At 47.0% G+C, this 23,006-nt stretch overlaps 1 protein-coding gene and 1 long non-coding RNA gene across 2 annotated transcripts; one reads left to right on the top strand and one right to left on the bottom strand.

The window, feature by feature from the left end:
* Nucleotides 1–3,497: 3,497 nt before the first annotated feature.
* On the bottom strand, nt 3,498–6,320 carry LOC101155486 (homeobox protein MSX-2). The gene is made up of 2 exons (XM_004084372.5): nt 5,617–6,320; nt 3,498–5,231 (listed from the first exon to the last, which is right to left on the bottom strand). The coding sequence occupies exons 1-2, from the start codon at nt 5,948–5,950 to the stop codon at nt 4,819–4,821; spliced, it is 747 nt and encodes a 248-aa protein (XP_004084420.1). The 5' UTR covers nt 5,951–6,320; the 3' UTR covers nt 3,498–4,818.
* On the top strand, nt 6,244–11,951 carry LOC144991971 (uncharacterized). Its single transcript, XR_013655690.1, has 3 exons — nt 6,244–6,667; nt 6,976–9,521; nt 9,797–11,951. It is a non-coding gene; the product is annotated as an uncharacterized LOC144991971 (long non-coding RNA).
* Nucleotides 11,952–23,006: the final 11,055 nt, after the last annotated feature.

The raw sequence follows: 23,006 nt of genomic DNA, 5'->3' as shown, positions 1-23,006 counted from the left end.
ACCATACTTCTCACAATTCATTAAATATGTAACTTTTTACATAAAATCAATATCCTTTTCCTCCAACAAAAAGGCTCTCAGAACTATTGAAATTTGTAACTCTCTGCAAATATTTAATGAATCGACTCCCCTGGCTGTTTAACATTGTTTGTGTTGTATATTGATTGTATGTTGTATACTGCATTGATTGTTCTTCATGTTGTATACTTGCATTTGTTCAATAAAGTTATTAAAAAAAAAAAGTTCTGCAGGCTGCAGCCAGGGGTAGTTGGCCATAACTGTTCAATACAGCAGGACGAGTGTCTTAGAGAACTAAGACCAAAATTTATTTCTAAAAATTAACGTTGTATGTATATTTAATTACAAATAGACGATGAAAATTATTGCTAAACAATGAAAGAAATACTTTGTCAAATGTCTAATTATTCTTTTATAGTGACCTCACTTAAATGGACTTTTGTTTAGTTCATGCTTGGGAAACAAAAAAATAAAGCAATGTGTAATACTTGATTGTGTTCCTAATATCAATAAATATCGTATTTTTGTTGTTGTTTTTTTAGTTGTTGTTGTTGAGTTTATGAGATAAAATATTATTGTTAAAACTCTACAGCTGTTGAAACATCAGCTGAATTTTTTAAATAGGCCACATTGATAAAATGATCAATTTAAACTGAAACAGTCATGTTTCATAATAAAATCAAATTATTTTTGAGAGCAACCTCATAAAACATTACAATTAAATTATTTATTTTTATGGCACATTTACAGAATATAATACAAAATGCAACACTTACAAAATAAGAATACAACACAGTAATGAATACAGAATATTCTTTTAATCTTGTGAAAATATTAACTGTTAAAAGCTAAATTTTAAGTAATATAGATTTTTAAAGCAAACTGGTGTTCAGTAATAATCAAATAAATCACCAAAGGAAACAATAAGTAACTACAAATAGAAAATAAAACAAGAAGAAAAAATAGAAATGTGAGAGTACATTCAGATAAGCCGACTTGCTCCCTACTTTGGTGTCCTCATGGCAGCTCTCATGGCTTCACAGGGCCCACCTGATCTTCGTTGACCTTTATTGTTACTAGGGTCACCGTCAAAGGCCCAGTATAGACATAGCTACTTTTAAGCTTCACTACCTGTAGGCCCACATGTCTTTTTCAATATTTTTTTATTTAAACCTGCCCTTTTTTTCTAAAATCCTAGAAAGAGTTGTAGTTAAGCAGCTTTACTGCCACCTACAGGACAACAGCCACTTTGAAGACTTTCAGTCGGGGTTTAGACCTCACCACAGTACGGAAACTGCACTAGTTAGAGTCTCTAATGACTTGTTATTGGCCTCAGAAAAGGGACTACTTTCTATTCTGGTCCTGTTGGACCTCAGTGCAGCCTTTGACACTATCGACCACAGTATTCTACACCATAGATTAGAGCAGGACATAGGGATCAGAGGATCTGCTCTCCAGTGGTTTAAATCCTATCTGTCTGATAGGTATCAGTTCGTTAATGTAAATGGCCATTCCTCTCAGTGCACTCGAGTCAACTATGGAGTCCCACAGGGCTCAGTCTTGGGACCCATCCTGTTTACGCTTTATATGCTACCCCTAGGAAACATAATCAGGAAACACAGCATTAATTTTCATTGTAATGCCAATGATACGCAGTTGTATTTATCCATGAAGCCTGACCAGAATGACCAGATAGAGAAACTGAACGCCTGCATCAGAGACATCAAGACCTGGATGACAATTAATTACCTCCTCTTGAACCCAGAAAAAACTGAGGTCATTATACTTGGTCCTAAAAACCTCAGAGATGCTCTGTCTGCTCAGATAGTCTCCCTGGATGGTATAAGTATAGCCCCCAATTCCACAGTTAGAAACCTTGGGGTTTTATTTGACCAGGATTTATCATTTAAGGCTCACATATCTCAGGCGTGCAGAACTGCCTTTTTTCACCTGCGGAATATTGCTAAGATCAGAAATATACTTTCTAAGAGTGATGCTGAAAAACTCATCCATGCATTTGTTACGTCGAGGCTGGATTACTGTAACTCCTTGTTAGCAGCGTGTCCTAAGAGTTCCTTAAGAAGTCTCCAGCTTGTTCAGAACGCAGCAGCTAGATTGTTAGCTGGAACTAGCAGAAGAGATCACATCACTCCTGTGTTAGTTTCGCTCCATTGGCTCCCAGTTGATTCTAGAATCAAGTTCAAGATCCTCCTGTTAACCTAGAAGGCCTTACATGGAATGGCCCCGTCCTATATTAAGGACCTCATAGTCCCTTACCATCCAATCAGAACACTTCACTCACTAAATGCAGGACTGCTTGTGGTTCCTAGAATTAGTCAAAGTACGGTTGGAGGTAGAGCGTTTAGCCACCAAGCCCCTGTCTTATGGAATAAACTCCCAGCTCATGGAAGAGAGGCCGACTCAGTTTCTACATTCAAAGTTAGACTGAAAACATTCCTCTTTGGACAGGATTATTGTCAGACTAGTTAGTATTCAGAGATTATTTAACTTAATGTTAATGTGTTTAAATTTAACTTAATAACATTTAGTTTGTTAGTAGCTGCTAGAAGTTGAAGCTGGGGTAACTATGGTGCTCTGGGGTTCTGTCCTCTTTTCTCTTCTACTTCTACCCTTCCTCTCCTCTATTCTTGATCATTATTCATCATTTAGTTCTCCATCCCTCTGTTTGCTGCAGTTATTCGTGTATTGTCCCTCCTGAGCTTTTGTATTTTATAACAGAGTTTATGTTCAGTATGTTTGTATTATTGGTTATAGAAATAAAACTGAATTGAATCTTTCCAGTTCTCATCGGTGTGTGAGACCACACTAGCCAATGAGAGTTAATGATGGACCACAGCTAATGTGCAATTAATTATAAAAGAAAATGCAAAGAGGCATTCAATATAGATTATTATAATAACATATTTATACACTAACTGTTTATTAAGCTGAGCTATTAAACTACTTGATAAAACTCATATTATGGTTCATTTTAGCTGAGATGTGTGGCTTATTTTACATTAAGGTGAAGAAACTTAAAGCTTTTCATCCAAAATAATAGATTTGATAAAACATAAATATTAAATCTGATTGAAGCCAAACAGCAAAAAGATTTTCATAATGATTTATGTGTATTTTTACTGACTTATCAGCAACAGTTACAAGTACGTCAGGACACTCACCTGAGGTTTTCTGGTGGCCCCGCCCACCACAGCAGCATGGACCAACCAAATCAAGTGTTACATGTGGAGCACTATCATGGAAATAGTGGGTGTTAACTTTTAAAGAGGTGATATCTCCAAACTTACGTGACCCCTTTTACCTGATGGCCCACTTTAGCTGACGTCACCACGATTCTAAGTCACCGATTTTCAAAGTGCAGAAGATTTCTAACATTTCATTACCTCTGCAGTAGAAAAGCCTGTGAGGGTCTAAGAGAAAACATGGTTCTTAAATGAGAGCCAGAATTCAGACTAGAGTTTATGAATGAAGTCGTAAAGTCATATTTTTGAATTTATTATTATCGTTTGCAAATTGGTGGCATAAAAATCACTTCATAATAAAGCCTGCAGGATGAAACAGAGTGACGAAATCATTCAACTAGAATGCTTAAAAATAAAAATACTACAATACATTTAATGAACAGACACATTTCACAGTTTAGTTTGAGCAGAAACCCGTAAAACAGTCCACCAAAACTTTGCTTGTGTGACAAAAACGGCGCTTTTGAATCAATCTGTCAGTATTTTCCTTGACCTGCTTTTTTCATAATTTCACAGAAATGATCGCCGTTTGCACATTCCAGACATTTTCACAGCGTTTGACGTATTGCATCACTTTTGACAAATAATTTCAAAAGAGCCAAAATGCGTTTCTGCTGGAAATGACAGGTTTGCGGCGCGCACGCGGTCTGAGCGCACGCACGAAGCCGCCTGTCTGTGGAAGTGCAGGTCTGCGGGACGTTTCTCCGAATGGAAATGTCTGACGCAGAAAGTCCTCCCTCTTTTTTTTATTAACTCCCAGAACTTAAAAGCATCATAAAAGTCAAAAACATGTTTTTTTCTTCTGGATGCGCGGAGTTTTCTGTGCTTCCCCGGAGTCTGCTTTACTGTTAAAGGACACCTAGATAATCAAATGAAGACCTTTGCGCAGAAGTGATGATCAGTAGATTTTAAAAAGTCAACATTTATTCTTTTTGTGCCACAAACGCTGCCGTAAAACCAACTCAAACGTTCATTTCCATGGTTGTACTTTTATTTACTGAAACCAGTTCTTGCAATAACTGAACTGAGATGTGTGTACACAGTACAGATACAAAGATATTCAATAAATATCACTTCCCTGCTCTTCGGCGAGTTCAGAGCTCTACATTTTATTTACACTGAAGCTCCACAGACTCCCGCAAAGGCCACTTCGTGAGTTTCCACTTACTTCTCCATGAAAGATCAGTTCCAAATGTAAAAAAACGTTTACATTAAATTATAAGGAGCACTGTGAGGAAACACAGCAGTGCCGAGGAGCTGCAGTTTCATCCCAAACAAGCAAGGCTGACATCAAACCCCTCAAGTGGCGGGCGGCCCGCTGCAGCTCAGGACCGTTTTTTCTGCTGTCCGAGGACAGATGCGCGCTGGGCGGCCTGGAATGTCCAGCTGCCGTTCCCAAACCGAGCTCACGAAGAACAGTCGACTAAAGCGGAAAACCGAGAAAATATTGAAAGTATTTCTGCCCTCCATGCGCGCTCAAATACGCATTATTTATTCCCCCAAAGCGTTATTGCAACCAGATCAAAAGGCAGGAATTCTAAGACAGATAGTACATCCCATAGGTGACAGGCCCGCTAAAGAGTCCCGGGACCGGCAGGCTTGGCCTCGGTAAGGCATTTGAGGGGCCCCAGGTGGGAGCTCCCACGTGCGCTCCTAAGGGGAAAGGCAGCGCGAAGGCGGGCAGGACGGGCTTGGAGGCCAGCTTGAACTTTTCCAGCTCGGCCTCCTGCAGTCTCTTGGCTTTGGCTCTTCTGTTCTGGAACCAGATCTTCACCTGAGTCTCCGTCAGGCTGAGCGAGCTGGAGAACTCCGCTCTCTCGGCGATGGACAGGTACTGCTTCTGGCGGAACTTGCGCTCCAGCGCCAGCAGCTGCGAGGTAGTGAAGGGCGTGCGAGGCTTCCGGTTGTTTTTGTGCTTCCTCAGAGTACACTGAGCTGGACTGGAGCTTCCTGTCACACAGAAAGAAACGGGATGGGTTACGTCATCCTGACACTTGACTGATCCATGTTTGTGTTCTGGTTATGGACGTTTTTCTGTTCCACCAGATCCTGAATGTTTTAAACCTTTTTATTTTCTTTCTGATATTTTTAAAGCCTTGAATCTTCAGGCTTAAACATTTCAGAATCTGATGGAACAGAAAGACTTCCATGCACGAACCACACTGAATGAACTTTTGAACAGGAGTTCGTTTGGGCCCGCAGACCTTCAGCACTAATTACTAAACACATTCAGGAAAATATGAAGCTGAAACAATAAAGTCCACAGAGACGTGAAGGATGTCGGGTAGTTTAACGGGAAGGTCCCCCTTTTGAACAATCGGAGGGACGGACTTACGAGGAGGAGTAGAGAAGGAGGACACCGGGTGCGGACTGTCCTCCTCGGAGCTCTCCGCGGGAACTCTGCTGTCCGCGTAAAAAGTTCTTGGAGAGAAGCGCGCGCCCTGTCCGGCCGCGAGCTTCGGCGGCGCCGCGGCGGAACCTGAGGGCGGGAAAGAAGTCCGACAGGTGCTTCTGGAAATGAGCGACTCCACGCTGAACGGAAGGCTCCGCGGGAGTTTGTATCCTCTGTCGGTTGTCATGTCTTTGGGTTGGAAGTCGTCGCCGTCGGTGCGCGTCTCCTCCGTCTGATGAAGCTGCTCCACGTCTCGTGCCGGCGCAGGATTCATCATGATGCGGGGGGGCCCACGCACCGTCTTGTGGCCCGTGCAGAGGATTAAGAGGGTGTCCCGTCTCCAACGTGCGTCTTTGCGCTGTCAACTTTGTCCATCAGTTTTTTACGCGCCGGACTGTGTCCTCTATAAAAGGGCAGAGGCTGTCCCCCCTCCCAACTCCCACCAATCAGATCGTCCTCTTGGCCCCGTGACGTCCCTGGGGGCCGTTTTCATTGGCTCGCGGCCTCCCGAGGGACCGAGAAGAGGCCCGTGAAAGAATGGGGAAATAAATCCCGCAGACCCCCTGCGGGCCCGTGGGTTTACCGATTCCTCTCAGAGGCGCTCGGGGGCCAATTTCTGCGCAATAAAGCAGCGGGGAGGATTTTTTTCTGTTTCCAACCGAAACAATTTGGAGGAGTTCATGGAAACGCAGAGCTGTGCAACAGCACAGGTCAGATCACGTGACACACGCGCCCCAATCCGAGACATCAGTGGAGCGAAACAGAGAATTCCGCGTGAAGACGCAGCTGTAGGAACGTGATGACGTCAGCATCACAGCCTTCCAGAGCCCCACGAGCGCCTCTGCGCCGCCCGATGATGCCCTCAGCGCCACGGAGGCCCGGGATGCAGAGGATCCGGGAGGAAACGATGAACCCCTCCGTCCACCGTGGAGCGGGGAGAAGAGGGGGGAGGCGCTCACGGTGCAGTGACCCGCCTCACGGTGACCCGCCTCAGGTGACTTGAACTTGTTTGAATCACCTATCGGTTCAGGCAGACACGCTGAGTTGGTCAGAAAACGCAGGAAAGTGTGACTGAAAAAGCTTTCTGTGACAGAAGTGTTTAACGGTCAGAAGGTGATAAATGTTCTTTCGGGGGGGGGGGGGGGGGGGGTGCTGACTGGTCTGCTGCTTCCGGTTCCTGACATCATCCAGTTTGAGGCACAGATTTACTGAGGATGTCCTGATGTCACACCTCAAGTTTTAGCAAAGCTTTTTGAAGATTCCACAGACTTTTCTAAATGTCTCATCTGCTTTTTCCTCCAGTTTCCAGTTTCTTCAACTTGGTGCAACAATCACCTGTGAGACTAAAGAATAAAGGCTGTTGAGTCCAGACTGAGGACAAAGCAGCCATCAGGCCCCTCACATCCCGCCGGCGTCCCACCGGGCCCTGGAGTCCCGCCGGCTCCCATCTTCCAAATGGGATGAGGTTCATCAGATACAGGAAGAGTCAAAGATAAATCTACACAAAACCCCCCCTGGTGTTGGGTCACTGTATTGAGCCCTGGGATGCCCCCTCCTCCCTGACAGACGTCACAGTAACAGCATGCAGGCGAGCGAGCCGTGTCAGAAGCTGTTAGCCAGTTTGAACGCAGCTCTGTCCTTCAAGGTCGGGGCTGCAGGCCTCACAGGAAACACTGCCGAGTGTTTGAGACGTTTCCAAAGTTGAACGTTTTTCCTGAAAGTGCTGAGGTCACATGGTGACACGGGTGGGGAGGAAACCGTCAGGCTTTGGGCTTTGAAAGGGGAAGAAAGCTCCCAAACATTTGTGAGTGAATCTGGAATATTCATGACGTTTCCCTGCAGCTTCACCCATTTATGACATTTAAATATTGACTCTTTACAAATAATTTCTCTTTCCATCAGCAGCCCGAGGTAGAAACTGCTCGCCGTTTACGGCACTAAACCTTAGTTTAACGGCTCCCTTATGTCTCTGAGGCCGACGCGCTTCATCATCCAACGTCAGTTGTCTGCATGAACGGAAAAGTGAACGGTCAAATGAAGGGAAGCCTCTTTAGTTTGGATGTTGAAGCGTGTTAAATGCAGCTTCAGCAGCAGCTGCTGGCACTGCTGACCCCTGTGGAGAACGCTTTGACCTTTCATTTGACTTAGAAGCTGGGGGAGTCCACCTCAAACTGGCTTCAATGCTGCACTAAAATGCTGGTTTATATTTTCTGCCGTAGCCCCCCCCCCCCATCTTTGTTTAATGAGGGCAACATTTCCTCTGAACGCAGCAGAAGCTTCCTGCCTTCATTAAAGAGGATTTTTTAGATTCTTCAGCAGCTGCAGAGTCACAGAGTTCTGCTTCAGAGATGCTGAACGTTCTACTGAAAACGCTCGTGTGCTCATCACACGCCGACTTCAACAGACCCACCGTTCTACCGGAGAACTCCTCCAGGACCGTACTGCCAAAGATTGTTCAAGAGAAGAACCACAAGAGGTGACAATGCAATTGGCAATTTCATCTGGCGTGCAGTTGGCCATAGAAATGCACATTCTTGAGGAGAGTCTTGAAACAATGTGAGTGGGTGAGTTGGGCCGAGCCTTTGGGACGACAAACATTGTGCGGCTACTCTGTGGTCTCATTCACAAACCCAAGAATGTCACCGCAGCCTTCCAGGCCAAGGCCGGGATCCAGAAAACCTCAGGGAACCAGAGCAGGAGCGTCCGTACCTCTGCTTTTCTCAATGGATGGATGGATGGATGGATAGACAGACAGATAGATAGATAGATAGATAGATAGATAGATAGATAGATAGATAGATAGATAGATAGATAGATAGATAGATAGATAGATAGATAGATAGATAGATAGATAGATAGATAGATAGATAGATAGATGATAGATAGATAGATAGATAGATAGATAGATAGATAGATAGATAGATAGATAGATAGATAGATAGATAGATAGATAGATAGATAGATGGATGGATGGATGGATGGATGGATGTGTGGATGGATGGAAATAATTTGGACTGTTTGCAGTTTCAAGTTACATTCTTGTGGGAAATCCTCGTAACACTTAAAGGTCGTTACAAATCCAACTAATGACCTTTCTAGTCCTTTTAGAGCTAACACATGGAGATCAACATGAAGACAATATTTATGACAAAACTGGAGGTTTTTCTCACTGATTCACCTAAAAACATCAGACATTGATGGGTAGAACTGAACTCACACACAGCATGTTGATTAAACCTCTAAACACATAGAAACACAACTCTTATGGAAAACAAAACCTTTCTAATCTAAAGTTCCACTCAAACGTAGAACTTTTCCTAAAGGAAGAACATTTTGACCTGCAGTGGTTACATGTGACCGGCCCCACAGCCATCCGGCTACTTTAGGTCCGGAGATCCGAACAAACGTGTGAGCTGGAAACTCCTGACATTACAACTTCAAAGTCCCCCCCACCCCCCACCCCCCAGGAGCAGCTGAACAACGGGGAGGGTGGGACGTTAAAAGAGCAGCGTCTCATTCACATAAACAAGCATGAGGCCGCTCTGAATAGAGCCGCTGCCGAGCAGCCGGATTGGTTCTCAGAGGCATCAAGCATCCTGGCTCTCCTCCTCCTCCTCTTCATCCTCCTCTTCTTCATCCCTCCTCCTCCTCCTCCTCCTCCTCTGCTCCCAATCAAACTAATGTAAACACACAGTCAGGACAGTTTCATGACCAACATTTAGCCGTTTGCCCCTTTTTCATCTCTGCTCCCGCTGCTGGACGGGAACGCAGCCGGAGGTCAGAGGTCGTGGCTTTGATGCTTCGGTTTGACGACGGCGCGGCGTGGAGCGGCCTGCAGGCTGGTAGAGGTGAGCAGTGCGAGAAAGGCTGCAGAGCGGATGGTGGCGGACAGGAGGAGGTCCTGTTGGGGGGAGGATGTGGAGGAATGGAGCGGCGCTCACTTGTTGCTCCGCTTCATCCTCCTGCTGCTGATGTGGGAGATTTATTGCCCCTGCACCGCAGCCATGTGCACCGGCCCCCACCATGGGACATGTCCGCTGTTTGCTACCTTTCAAGCCCATAATTTCACACAATGAGCCGCTGCTACAATCATCATTCAGTTTAATTTTCCATTCTTCTGCAGATTCCAGGGTGGGGCCGCTCACATGGCACATCGCCGCGCCTCTGGCCGCCCCGCCTGGCATCTGCCGCCCATAGCTGCATTCTAATGCCCCGTCCTGCTGGGACGTTAACTCTGGACCCTCCATAATTGATGGCTTCCACACTTCAGCCGCTGTCCCTGCTGCCCCCCCTCCCCGCCGATTGTTGGTATATCTCTGAGGTTTGGGGGTCTTTCAGTCAACTATTGTTCTTTTATGGGGAAATTATAAAGGAGAAAAGAGAAAGGGGGGGGCAGAGATTAAAGCAGAGTCACTGCTGATATTTAGTAAACTCTGAGGGGGGGGTTCATTCTTTTCCTGCGAGTTTGGCACATGCCTTCTGTTACTAAGTGGCGATGCGCTGAAAGAGCCCCCAGCACTTCCCTTTCTGCAGCTCTGCTAGGTGCCTGGACTTACAACCCCGGCAGCTGTTGGGCCTTCTATGCAGCTATAGACCCCTCTCCACAGGTGAGCCCCCCAGCCAAACTCCACTCCCCACTTCACTCAATGGGGCCTTTTCTTCCAGGCTTTTATCTGAGCTGAGGCTGACTTTCTGTGTGCCGCCGCTCGCTCCACTGGCGCTTCTCAGGACTGAAATTCATGGGTTTGTTGTGGTTCAGGTTTCAGCCTCACAAACGTTTGTGTGTTGGTTCCACGGCACACAAACAAACAGCAGCAGCGTCACCGTGGGACTGCAGACCCCTATAGTCGCAGACGTTGCTGCATTGAAACTGTATTTACAGGAAGCTGGAAGGCCAAAGTGCTGGAGGCTGAGAGTCTATTCCTGGAGGCAATAATTAGTTGGAAGCTTTTCTCTGCAGGCTGCTGCTGCTGTTCGGACGCGTCTTTCCTCTGTTCAGGGCAGAAGATTTGCTCCTTGTTTTTCTTTCTCCTTCTCCCTCTGGGATGTGAGCTGCTACATATTACTCCTTAGGTGTGGTGCCTTTTACCTCAAAGGCCTTCACTGTTTCCCCCAAACTGCTGCCAAGCTGGGCTATCTATTCATTTGGTTACTTAAGTGTAATTGCCCTCCTTTGAAGCCTCAGAGAGGCAAATCATTTGCTCTGGCCCCGGGGCAGAGTGGTCACGGAGCTAGCGACCCCCTCCCGGTTGGAGGGCCCCGGAGAGACGGCGAGAGGCCAGCTCCCATACAGAGGGGAGATAATACAAGCAGGGCCGCTCAATTTCACCTCCTTTTCATCCCATTATGTGAAACTTTTTATTAACAACAGCTTTCTCTCTCCTTCCAGGGCGCCAGGGGGGGCGGGCGTGAGAGGATGTCTGCTGGATGCACTCACATGCACACGCATACACACATGATCAATACTGACAGGTCAAGGACCCCCCCACTGGGTAAACTGCTAAACAGGACTCGTGTTTCTTTCGCCTGGCGTGCACATTCCTCCTCCGCCATTCACGTCCGTCTGCGTGCTCGCTAATGCCAATAACCTGTTTACACACACGCATGTCTACCTGATGGGCTCCTGTGAGGACACATCAGCCCCCCCCATCCATGACAGCCCACAGAAATGGACAGAGCACAAAGACCCCCCCTTCATGCTGAAATGACTGCAGCACTTATTGTAATTGTCACAATTCTGACCACACTGACACTGTAATCTCATAATGAGCTGATGGGGGGGGGGGGTGCGATTAGAAGGGTGTAGCTCAGAGGAAAGGGTTAAAATGTCAGAGGCAGCATTTCTGTGTCCAGCGGGGGGGGGGGGGGGGTCTGTTTTCTTCTCTCTGCTGGAGGAAGATGAGGCTGAGAGTTTCGTCTTCTCCAGACTCTGCAGCTTCTCAAAGCTGAAGTTTTGTAATCAGGACCCGACAGGATCCGTTCAGGACAGCTGAACCGAGCTGAACCGAGCTGAACCGCGCTGAACCGCGCTGAACCGCTCCAATGTGGACCAGGAAGAGCCAACCTGCTCCTGAAGGCCCCCCCCTCTTACCTGCATCACTTTCTTCCCTGCAGTCCATCCAGATGGGAACAGTCCTGAGGGGAGCGGCTCTCTGTTTCCCCTGAGGAGGAAAACACAATCATGTCATTTGGATCAGTTTGATCAGTTATCAACTCCCCACATTTATGTGAGACAGAGCAGAATCTCTCTGGGGAACTTTTCCCCCTCTGACCTGCTGGGGGGCTTTGCTGGTTTGACGTCTTCATGGTGAGACGTGGAGCAGGTCACCACTGCGAGCCGCCGCCACGGCGGCAAAACGCTGCAGCAGAGCGACCGTTTCTGACCCTGAAACGGTAGCAGACCCTCTCAGCCCCCCCCCCAGCCGCCTGCAGTGACTCACAGTTCACCTTGTGGTCGTTTTGAAGCCTCTCTCCAGACCCATTAAGGATCTCACGTCAGAATTTGACCTGATTTGACAAAACCAGCATCTTGTCCAAGGTCGGATACAGGCATGGCAAAGGGGGGGCAGTGCCGTAACGGCCCCCACAAAAATACACAACTAACTGAAGAAAGACAACTAAGGATCCAAAAACGATCAAACAAAAGACGTCAGCATGGACAGACTGACGTGATGAATGCAGCCTCAACAGGGAACAAACTAGAGTCCTTCTGCTCGTCCCAAGCCCGGCACAGACGGGCCTTCAGCAGAAAATCTTCATCAACAGGTGAAAGGAGAAGACAAACTTATGGATGGATGAACGGAGAAGATGATGGCGTGTTTCTAGAGACGACACCCCAAATTCTCACCATACCAGACCCGCCCCACCTGGTGCTCCACCCGCATGGCGTAGTGGGGCTGGCTAAAGCAGGTCCCCTCGTGGCCCAGGACCGTCAGAAGGCCAAAGAGCTGCCCACTGAAAGCGCCAGCGTCTTCTCCCATCCCCAGCAGGAGGCCTGTCCTGTGGAATTACTCACACCGTCTTTGCAGTAACTGGGAAAACAGTGATAAAAAACCAAATGCAGCAGGATGTTGGCCAAATGAAAGGAGGGTTGAGACTCTGATACGTTGAAAAAGAGAATAGGGCAAATGTGAAGGTAGTTAGTAGAGTCTAATTAAAGTTTGCCGTGGTGACTCTGTAATTTGCTCGTCTGTGGGGTCATTAAATCTATCCCTGGCCTGCTTTAACGGCATCCAAACTGCAGTTAATGAGACAAAGAGCTCAGTCTGTCTGCTTCGGCTGCAGATTTACTGTTCTTGGTGCTGTTCTGGGGAGACCCATCCGTCACGCCAACATTTTTCTAAGGGGAACACTCAGAGGAAGACGAGCAATGCCGCACGCCGTGGAAATACTGACAGAACAGCTGGGATTGCATGAAGAAGAAAAGCATGCAGTTAATGAGCGGCTCCAGCCTCTCATCATATCTGACCTTTCTACCAAATGTGGCTTTCATCAGACGGAGCAGAGCTTTTATCTCCTCACAGTCGTACCCCATTATGCCGTTTTAAAGCTGTTACTGATAAAGCGGGTTTCTGTGTCCCACAGAAGAGCTGCGGGTTCCACCGCCGTGCTGCCTCTCATCGCCGGGCTGAGCCCGACTTAACCAAACACACTTTTATCTTTGTTCCCCTCCTCTGTCCTGACGAGGCGGTGGAGTGCAGGGCTTTAAGGAGCTCCATCTTTGACCTGGGTTGTATGTTTTCACAGATGTCATGTTGTGCAGGTCTAGTCTGGACTGTGACGTCCACACGATTTGACGTTAAAGGGACGGACTCCCAAATCTGTAATCCCATACGGGTGAATGGCGATGGCGGGAAAGGACCAGCCTGGCCTCTTTTGTTCACACTGTTTCTAAATTTGAACCTTAAATACACATTAAGAACTCTTCAGATGGATTTGCTCGAGTACCACCTCAAGTGGATAAAACAAGAGTTTTGTTGTTGACCGTGGAATGTAACCCTTGTTCTATCCTAGGCACTTTAACGTTGGGAGTGGGGTCATCTAGACCCACTAGACAGTGCTCTGAACCTTTTTTCTTCAATGATTTGTGATCTTCACTGGTGTCTATGGATTACATGAAATCTTTCCACCTTTATCCACCTTTGTCATGGTAGGGAGAACACGTCAATGGAAGGGGGGGTCATCTAGACCCACCAGATAGTGCTCTGAACCTTTTTTTTTCAATGATTTGTGATCTTCACTGGTGTCCATGGATTACATGAAATCTTTCCACCTTTATCCACCTTTGTCATGGTAGGAGAACACCTCAATGGAAGGGGGGGGGGGGGTCATCTAAGATAGCACAAGGGTTAAAGAGCCGTGTCAGAAGAAATCTGTTTAAATATAAATACCACGTAAAACTGTGTTTTTAAGGTTAGTTTAGAAAGCTTTCAAAAAATGTGGAGGGAAGGCGTGTGACCCTGAGTGACAGGCCGGCCACGGCATTGTTTGCGGCTTTTCAGAGCTGCAATCACATCTGGGGAGGTTTGGAAGCCGAACCTGGTGTGCTCTCCAAGACAAAGGGATGTCCAGTAAAGGAGGGTTGGAAATCCTGCAGCTCATCTGACAGAAACGCCTGCCGTTGATGATCAGAATAAAGATCTTTTCCTCTCTAGCTGCTTTTTGCAGACGTGCTGCAGGGCTGTTGCTCTTTCAGGAAACGCTGTGATGAAACACACGTGTTGCTTATCGCGGCCCAACATCTTCTACTGTTGGCCTTTGACAGGACAGCGGCTCCATGGCGTGACGGCCCGGGCTGGACACTCCTGCCTGTCGGCGTGGATCAGCGGTCACCCGCCGCGTCTGCAGACTGGTTATAAGGGCTTCTGCACGGATCTGCAGCTACGTGTTCTGATCCAGGAACCAACTGCCCTTCTCTAAAGCCCCCGGCACACTGATAGGCTCACCGGCATGAGGAGGTTCGATGACAAAGCTCCTCTTTGTCAGAAACTGATGATAATTAGCCCAAAGAACAAAAAAAGACTTTATTGTCCACATTCAGGGACTCTGGGATGAAGTGAGGATCATCTGTTGCTCTCTGGACTCGGCCTCCTTCTCTGCTGGATCTTCTCAAATGAACTTGTTTCATTTTGTTCTTCTCTGTTTCCACCCCGGACAGGAACACAGAAGCCAGTGTGATGGTGGAAGACCTGGTCTGAGGTTGAACTCCAGTGCAGCTCTGCAGCCCTTTCATTGCAGGAGCGTGCTAATTGACCCACAACTGCCCAGAGCTTTATCAACACGGGGATAAGAAACCAGCCTTGTGAAGCGAGCTATAACTAAAGGCCAGTTTGAAGCATGTGTTCTTGGCCGTTTTACTGCAGGGATCCACTTCAGTTTCATTACGGTGCTTCATGGCAGACATGGAGATGTGAAGCCACAAAGAGAGAGAAGGTTTCCAGAAATGTTGAAAGACTCCAGTTCGTCTTTTCTTTCAGTCATCTGATGATGTGTTCAAAGGACGTAGGAGCAGCTGATTAGAGACCCACTCTCATGTTTTTGGTGTTTTTAAAATGTTCTTGGGGATTTTTCTGCTGATGAATCTTCATTTTATGAGGAACATTTACATTCAAACTGCATTTCTTTATTCAAATCACTGTAAATCAGGAGCACATGAAAAAATGCAGTCTGAAAAAGATCATATTTGTGATGTAGAAAATGCTCTGGGCGGGGCCACAAGCTCCCGGCTCCGCCCCCTTCTGATAGATCCAGGAACCTCTTTGTTTTCCTGATCTGAGCTGGAATCTGGATCCAATCTGGATGCGTCTACCTTAACGTGTCTGGAGTGACGCTTTAGCACATGCTGCTAACATGACACGATGAAAAGGAACACGTGAAGGTCTTTGCTCACAGACGTGGCGTTTTACTCCCAGAATCCCTGAGTGGCTGTGACAGGTCGTGATCCAAACCAGCTCCCAATTACCTTAATGACTGAAGCTATCACATTCAATTAGAGGGAGTCCCGGAGCTGTCAATCCAGCTCTTTAAACCAAAACACAGGCCCAGAAGCATGACTTCAGGAGGCCCGCCGCCGTCTTTGTGATCCTTATCTGACGGGTCCCACGCATGAACCGCTGTGGGAAAGGGTCGGCCCGACCTCTGGAATCCATCGTCGGCTTTCTGCTCTGCACGTCTGACAGATGAAGGCTTCAGAAAGCTTTGGAACGGCTTTCCCTGAAGAGTTCCTGCAGACGGAACAAGAGAAGGGAAGCAGGAAGGACGAGAGAGGGAACCAAATCCTGGAGATGCAGGACAGAAACCAAACACTTTGTCTCTTTGGGAAGAGCCTTCTGGATCCTCTGGAGGAGATCTGGCAGGAGCTTCATGGCCAGGACCTTTCAGGCTCCGCCCATCCATCAGGAGTACGACTCCTTTGACTGATCCATTAGTGTTCCATCCCGGAGAGGAGACCCACGGTGCTTCCAGAAGCTTTCCAGTGGCATGTACTGAGATCAAAGGAGCACACACACACACACACGTAGACACACACACGTACACGCAGACACACACACACACACGTAGACACACACACACGTAGACACACACGCAGACACACACACACACACGTAGACACACACACACGTAGACACACACGTAGACACACACACACGTAGACGTAGACACGTACACACACACGTAGACACACACACACGTAGACACACACACGCAGACACACACACGTAGACACACACAAACACACGCAGACACACACATGTAGACACACAAACATACAGACACACACACCCAGCCTTATTTAAATACTAAAACATGGAGAACGCAGCTTTGCAAAGGTATGCCACACCTGTAAAGTGTCGAGATCAGCTGATTGATGCTGATTGCTTAGAAATCAGGATCAGCTGATGACGCTGACCCCATTAGCAGGTCACGACTGTAAAGTGCTGCATATCAGTCCAAAGGTTCTTTCTCAGCTTCAGAATCTGCCCATCACCATATTTGCGCTAAAGCTGTGGCGTTAAAAGGTTCAGCTCTCATGCTGCTGGTTACTGATGAACTGAATGCATCCATAGTCAAGGGAACATTATCCAACCTACTGGCAGTGAGGGGTAACATCTTTGACCAATCAAAGTTCTCACTTCAGCACATCAGCTGGTCGATGACGGTCCTGCTTCTCCACGGAGAGTTGAAACAGGGGAGTGGCAGATGTCTTTGAAATGACATCAAGAAGCTTTTTTTCTGAGCAAGGCCCTCCCACTACCCGCGTTTCAGGTCAAAGAGGTCAAGATGAGGCATCAGTGTTCTGGTAGGCTGTCCCAGGCCTGTACCTGAACCACAGTCCAGAGCTAACTGTGCAGTTGATTAGTTAAGTTTTCAGTGCAGATGCCTTCCTGTGGAGGAAGAAGGGAGATCACAGCATCAAACATTACGTTCATTGCTAAAGACGCGTGTGCTCAGCTCTGTTCACCTGGAGCATCACGCCTGGTCTCCCCACACAGATGCTGGATTTATGATTTATCTGATTTCGAAACCATTTTTATTGGTTTTGGTCGATTTGATTTGAGGAACAGCTTGCCTCAGACTGATCGATCTGGCATTAAAGGAAGAGAAATCGATGAAGCGTTACACCCCAAACCCTCATCCATTTAAAGACCTGTTCTCATGGTTCCCTCAGTCCACCGTGATCTGATGTTTTAACAGATGCACTGTTGCTCCAAGCACACATTCAGAAACACAAATGAATACAAATGCTGTTTTCACCTGGAAAGTCATTTCTCTTAAGGTAAATTAGTTTTGCTGTTGTCCAAACTAAGGGTTCATTTTTGGTAACAACTCATAAAGGTTTCCTTCTCCTCTGCGTCTTTGTTGTCCTTTTTCTTACATTTCCTCCTCTGGTCTGCGGCGCTCCTCCTTCCACTGACGTCTCCGTCATTCCCAGCCTCTGCTTTCCGTCTGCAGCCTTACAGCCACTTCCAGACTGTCTTCCTCCTGTGATGGTTTCAATTTAGAGCCTTTTAAAGCTCAGCAAAGTAACGCTATCAATTAGTCAGCAAGGGTGGGGGGTGAAGGGGGGGGGGGGCACAGCAGTGATTTACAGGCTGTGACTGAAATGAGAGGAAGAAACCTGTACGCATGTTGTGTTTGACATCGCTAGCAGATCTGTGGGAATGAAGGTAAACGGCGTTCACCTTGGGGCCAGGCTCCTGTGGTTTTCACCCCCCTCATGGTACAAAAGGCTCCAAGAGGAAGAGAAGAGGTTGACAGTTTGAATACAACTGAATCTTCTGCATAGAATGTGTAGCATGCCGTGTTCAACGTAAATAAATAATAGAAGGATTGATGTCTCAGTTACATAATGGCTGTTTCTGAGACAATAAGATAACTTTAACAGACAATGCAATAATCAAATGTTATTTATTAAATGTGCCAACGACACCACAGCTTTGTGTGTCGCAGCCCGATTCACTTCTGCTCTTCATCCACACAGCTTCCACGTTTCCATCAACGGTCTTTCATGTAAGGCTGCCTGGGGCCCTGACAGGGAGCAGATTTACACACCCAGGGTGTGTGTGTGTGTGTGTGTGTGTGTGTGTAGCCATAAATCAGCTCAAAACATAGCAAAGACTGATCTCCATGGAAACTGTGGAAGCTGCAGTGATGTTTTAAATCAAACTTCAAAAAAAGACTCTGACTTACATCAGTCATTTTCTCTTGGTGACCTATTGGAACCTGATTGGTAGCAGGTGTAGTAACCTTGCTATGATGCTCAGTAGGTATACCTGGATTTACCGGGAAACCTTTGACTAGTGTGGATGGTTCCTGTGCGACAGAACAACTTCAAGTTGATGCTCCACAAGACCAAGTTGTGATATTGTTCATTGTGGTTCCTGCTGCCGTCTCCAAACTGAAGGGTCTTTATCGGGAATGTCAGTTACAGGCACTGAAGTGGTTGCCCAAAGAAGATAATACTCCTCACTGTCAGTAATTAGGGGGTCTTAAGTTAGAGCCTTAGTCCCATACATATGGGCCGACCCCTGTAAGGGTTCTGTGGGTTTTTAAATGGTAAATGGTGAATACTTGTAAAGCACTTTCTACGTCCCTTAAAGGCCCAAAGCCCTTTCAGTCACAGTCCCAATCACCCGTTCACACACTGATGGCGGCTCCGCTGCCCAACTCTGGCGCCAACCTCCCACCACAGCCATGACATTTCGACACATGGGCTGCACCACGGCCGCCTCTTAAGGTGAGCACAGGTATGTCGGGAGTTCCCTTAAGGTTCATTCGCCACCTCAAGGGACGTCAGGAAAATGGAAAGTACCATTTTCGTGCGTGCGGTAAGTGTACCATGAAGTATTGGTAAGGATAAAGGAAGTTACACACACGTCTGACGTACGTGTGATGCTATCGTACGCCGTCCTTATGCCACACTCTACTCTGAAGTCCATCAATCCATCCATCCATCTTCCTCCGCTTATCAGGGACCGGGTCGCGGGGGCAGCAGTCTAAGCAGAGATGCCCAGACTTCCCTCGCCACAGCCATTTCCTCCAGCTCCTCTGGGGGAACCCCGAGGCGTTCCCAGGCCAGCCGAGAGACGTAGTCTCTCCAGCGTGTCCTGGGTCTTCCCCGGGGCATCCGCCCAGTGGGACATGCCTAAACACCTCTCCAGGGAGGCGTCCAGGAGGCATCCGGACTAAATGCCCGAGCCACCTCAGCTGGCTCCTTTCGATGTGGAGGAGAAGCGGTTCTACTCCGAGCTCTCCACGGGTGACCGAGCTTCTCCCCCCCATCTCTAAGGGAGCGTCCAGCCCCCCTGTGGAGGAAGCTCATTTCAACCGCTTGTATTCGTGACCTTGTTCTTTCGGTCATGACCCAGAACTCCTGACCATGGGTGAGTATTGGAACGAAGGTCGACTGGTAAATTGAGAGCTTTGCTATTTGGCTCAGCTCTCTTTTCACCACAACAGACCGATAGAGCGACCGCAGAACTACGGACGCCGCTCCGATCCGCCTGTCAATCTTACGCTCCGATCTTCCCTCACTCGTGAACAAGACCCCAAGGTATTTAAACTCCTCCACCTGGGGGAGGGACACTCCACCCACTGAGAGATGGCAAACTATCTTTCTCCAGTCGAGAAACATGGCCTCAGATTTAGCGGTGCTAACCCTCATCCCAGCCGCTTCACACTCAGCTGCAAACTGCCCCAATGCCCGCTGGAGGTCCTGGCTTGATGAAGCCAACAGGACAACATCATCTGCAAAAAGCAGAGAGGAAATCCTGTGGTCCCCAAACCAGACCTCCTCCGCCCCCTGGCTGCGCCTAGAAATTCTGTCCATAAAAACTATGAACAGAACCGGTGACAAAGGGCAGCCCTGCCAGAGTCCAACGTGGACCGGGAACAGATCTGACTTACTGCCGACTATGTGAACCAAGCTCCTACCCTGGTCATACAAAGACTGGACAGCCCTCAGTAAGGCTCTCCGGACCACATACTCCTCTTCTTGACATCGTCAGGAAGCTAATCGAAACATCCCTTAAACTGTGTGTGTGTGTATGTTTGTACCCCTTACCCTTTAGAAACAAAAGTCACATGTTGTACGCTAGGACACGCCCTGATTCTAATTAAGGTGGGAGCAGAGCTTTGCAAAACTCAGAGCAAACTAGTGCGTTGTCTGAGTACAAGCTTTTACTTTGCTCTCCACGTGAAAGGAATTCCTCGAGTCCGCGTCCTTTCTTTCGGCATACATATAGTTGAGAAATGTTTGGATTAGGTTTAAATCCAACAACTCCCAGAGCACCCTCCACTGGATATCACGGGGACCCGGTCGAACGCCCTCTCCAAATCCACAAAACACATTTGGACTGGGTAGGCGAACTCCCACAATCCCTCCAGCACCCTGGATAGGGTGTAGAGCTGGTCCTCTGTTCCACGACCAGGACGGAGACCACACTGTTGTTCCTGAATCTGAGGTTCGACTATCGGACGGACTCTCCTCTCCAGTACCCTGGCATAGACTTTCCCAGGGAGACTGAGGAGTGTAATTCCCCTGTAGTTGGAACACACCCTCCGGTCCCCCCTCCGGTACACAGTTCTTCTTCGGTGGCTAAATACCGCCTGACCGTGACACGACGCCACCTAGTGGACAACATACCATCACTACAAGCTTTGATCCGATCTGATTCAAACGCAGTGAGACATCAGATGTCCTCTGAAAAATATAACAGTTGATTCATGTTCCTACAGTGACCCATGGGATCAGAGGCCGGCCACGCCATCATTAACCATAAACAGAACGCCTCTGATGTCCACAGAGAGACTGGCTCGTCTACACTCACACGCTTTGACTCTTTTTATGGTCCAAATAGTGTTTAAACTGGCCTTTTGGCACATTGGCCACACAATGGGAGGAAATCTGAAGGCAGAAAAACCAAAACCAAAAGAGTGTTCCCAACTAGCAGCAAAGACATTTTAGAGGTGGAAACTTTCACGGTTTCCTTTTTGCTTAACTTCATTTATGATGTCAAACTGTCACTCTAACAGCTGCTTCTAAATGTTTTCTTCCAAACATCAGATAGGTATTCCCACGACGGCTTGTTCCACTTTAGTCACTTTACTGAGGACTTTTATTTACAAACTACCAAACTTTCACATTCATTTTTGTTTTTTGGCTTCAGAAATCTTTACTGAATTGACTGAGATTAAATGAGACTTTAATAATCTGGATTATATAGACATAAATTTAAACTTCTTTTGCTCAGTTGGATGTTTTTTTTTCTTTCTATGTTTGTAAAAACCTTAACAGAACAGGAGCTGTAAATTGGAGCATAATGGCTAAAATGGAAGGAAATACATCCTAAAGGGGGTTCCTTCAACATTTACTGGTTCGCTCTTACTGGAGTACGTGATTGGACGTGATTGGACGTGATTGGACGTGATTGGACGGCTACTTTTCCTGGATTCATTCATAGTATTGCTTCGCCTTCTCTGACACATTTGCTCGTCTTCCCACCTCGGCCCGCTGCACCAAGTGAAGATCAAAGACGTGGATGAAGGAGTTCAGTCTCACTTAAGGCCCCCCCCTTGATTTATTCATGTCTGGGACACATTTACTTTTTTGGGTAGTGGAGTTTTTATTGTGCAGGTTTGACTTCAGGAAAAGCCTTTGACCTAAAAAAAACCTGGATTTTATTTGAGCTTTTAAAGAGTTTTGTGTTCAAAAGATTCTTCTAAAAGAACATTTAAAGTCCCCCGACGATCATCTTCAGATCTGTTTTCAAAGTGTTTCAGTGATCTGAAACGCCGTTTTCAGACAAAAGCTCAAACCTGCCTGGTTTTCTAGGACATAGTTTCTGCAGAGCGGCAGGAGTTCATCAGAAATTCACCTCTGAGTTGGAGGTGGTCTGTTGGAGTGGAGTAAGCCTGGCCCTCCTTTCCCATCATCCATCTCTTTCTACCCTGTTCGGCTAGCTTACAGCCTCCAAGCTAACATTAGCGGTGCAACAAAAACAGCAGCAGCATCAGATCCATCCATCCGTCCAGTTCTGATCCAGATTCCAGCTCAGACCAGGAAAACAGAGACGTTCATGGATCTGTTGGTCTGCAGGTGGATGATCAAAAAAGACTCAGACATGCAGGTTTATTCCCTTTTCCTTTATCTATGCCCTCCATCATCAGGAAAATGCCACAAGAACATGTTAAAACCCCAAAACAGAGGGTCTCTAAAAACCAACCGATGCAAGTATTTTTGAAATATATTTTTAATTTCTGCATAGAATAATGTCTTTTTCAGGACTATTTTCAAAGGCCCACGTTGTTTTCTCAGTGACGTTTGTCTTGTGCTTCGGTCTTGCTGACTTTATCATCAGATGACTGGAAGCTTTCTCGTGCCGGGACTCGTGGCTGCGCCGCCGAGTGTTTGTTTGCCAAGTCCTTGCATCAGCTGGACATTAAAAGCCCATTGAAAAACAAACACATAGTAAATTTTAATTGCATCTGCATTTGCCTTTGGCATGAGGGGGAACAATTTTACAGGCTTTTGCCCTCATTAAAATGCAGGCAAAACACTAATTAATAATGACTAGCACATGCTGGATGAAGTGTGGATTCTTTCTTTTCTCTGGCATTTATAGCAATTAGGATCCAAACTACGGCTTTTCCTAAAACAACAACAATTTTCTGCTAACAAACCCAGAAATGATGCAAAAGCAGATTTCTCAAAGCCTGGCATGTCTGCCAGAAACAGCAGAAATGTGTTGCTGCATGTTTTTGTGCCACTAACGGCCATGTGCAGAAAGAACCCCCCCCTCTTAATTAGGAGCCATCGGCCCTCCGACTGCCAC

This window comes from Oryzias latipes, chromosome 1 (assembly GCF_053564925.1).
Source record: "Oryzias latipes strain Hd-rR chromosome 1, Olatipes_Hd-rR_3.1".
In the NCBI taxonomy this organism is placed as follows: Eukaryota; Metazoa; Chordata; class Actinopteri; order Beloniformes; family Adrianichthyidae; genus Oryzias; species Oryzias latipes.
This window is presented reverse-complemented; position numbering and strand designations above follow the sequence as displayed.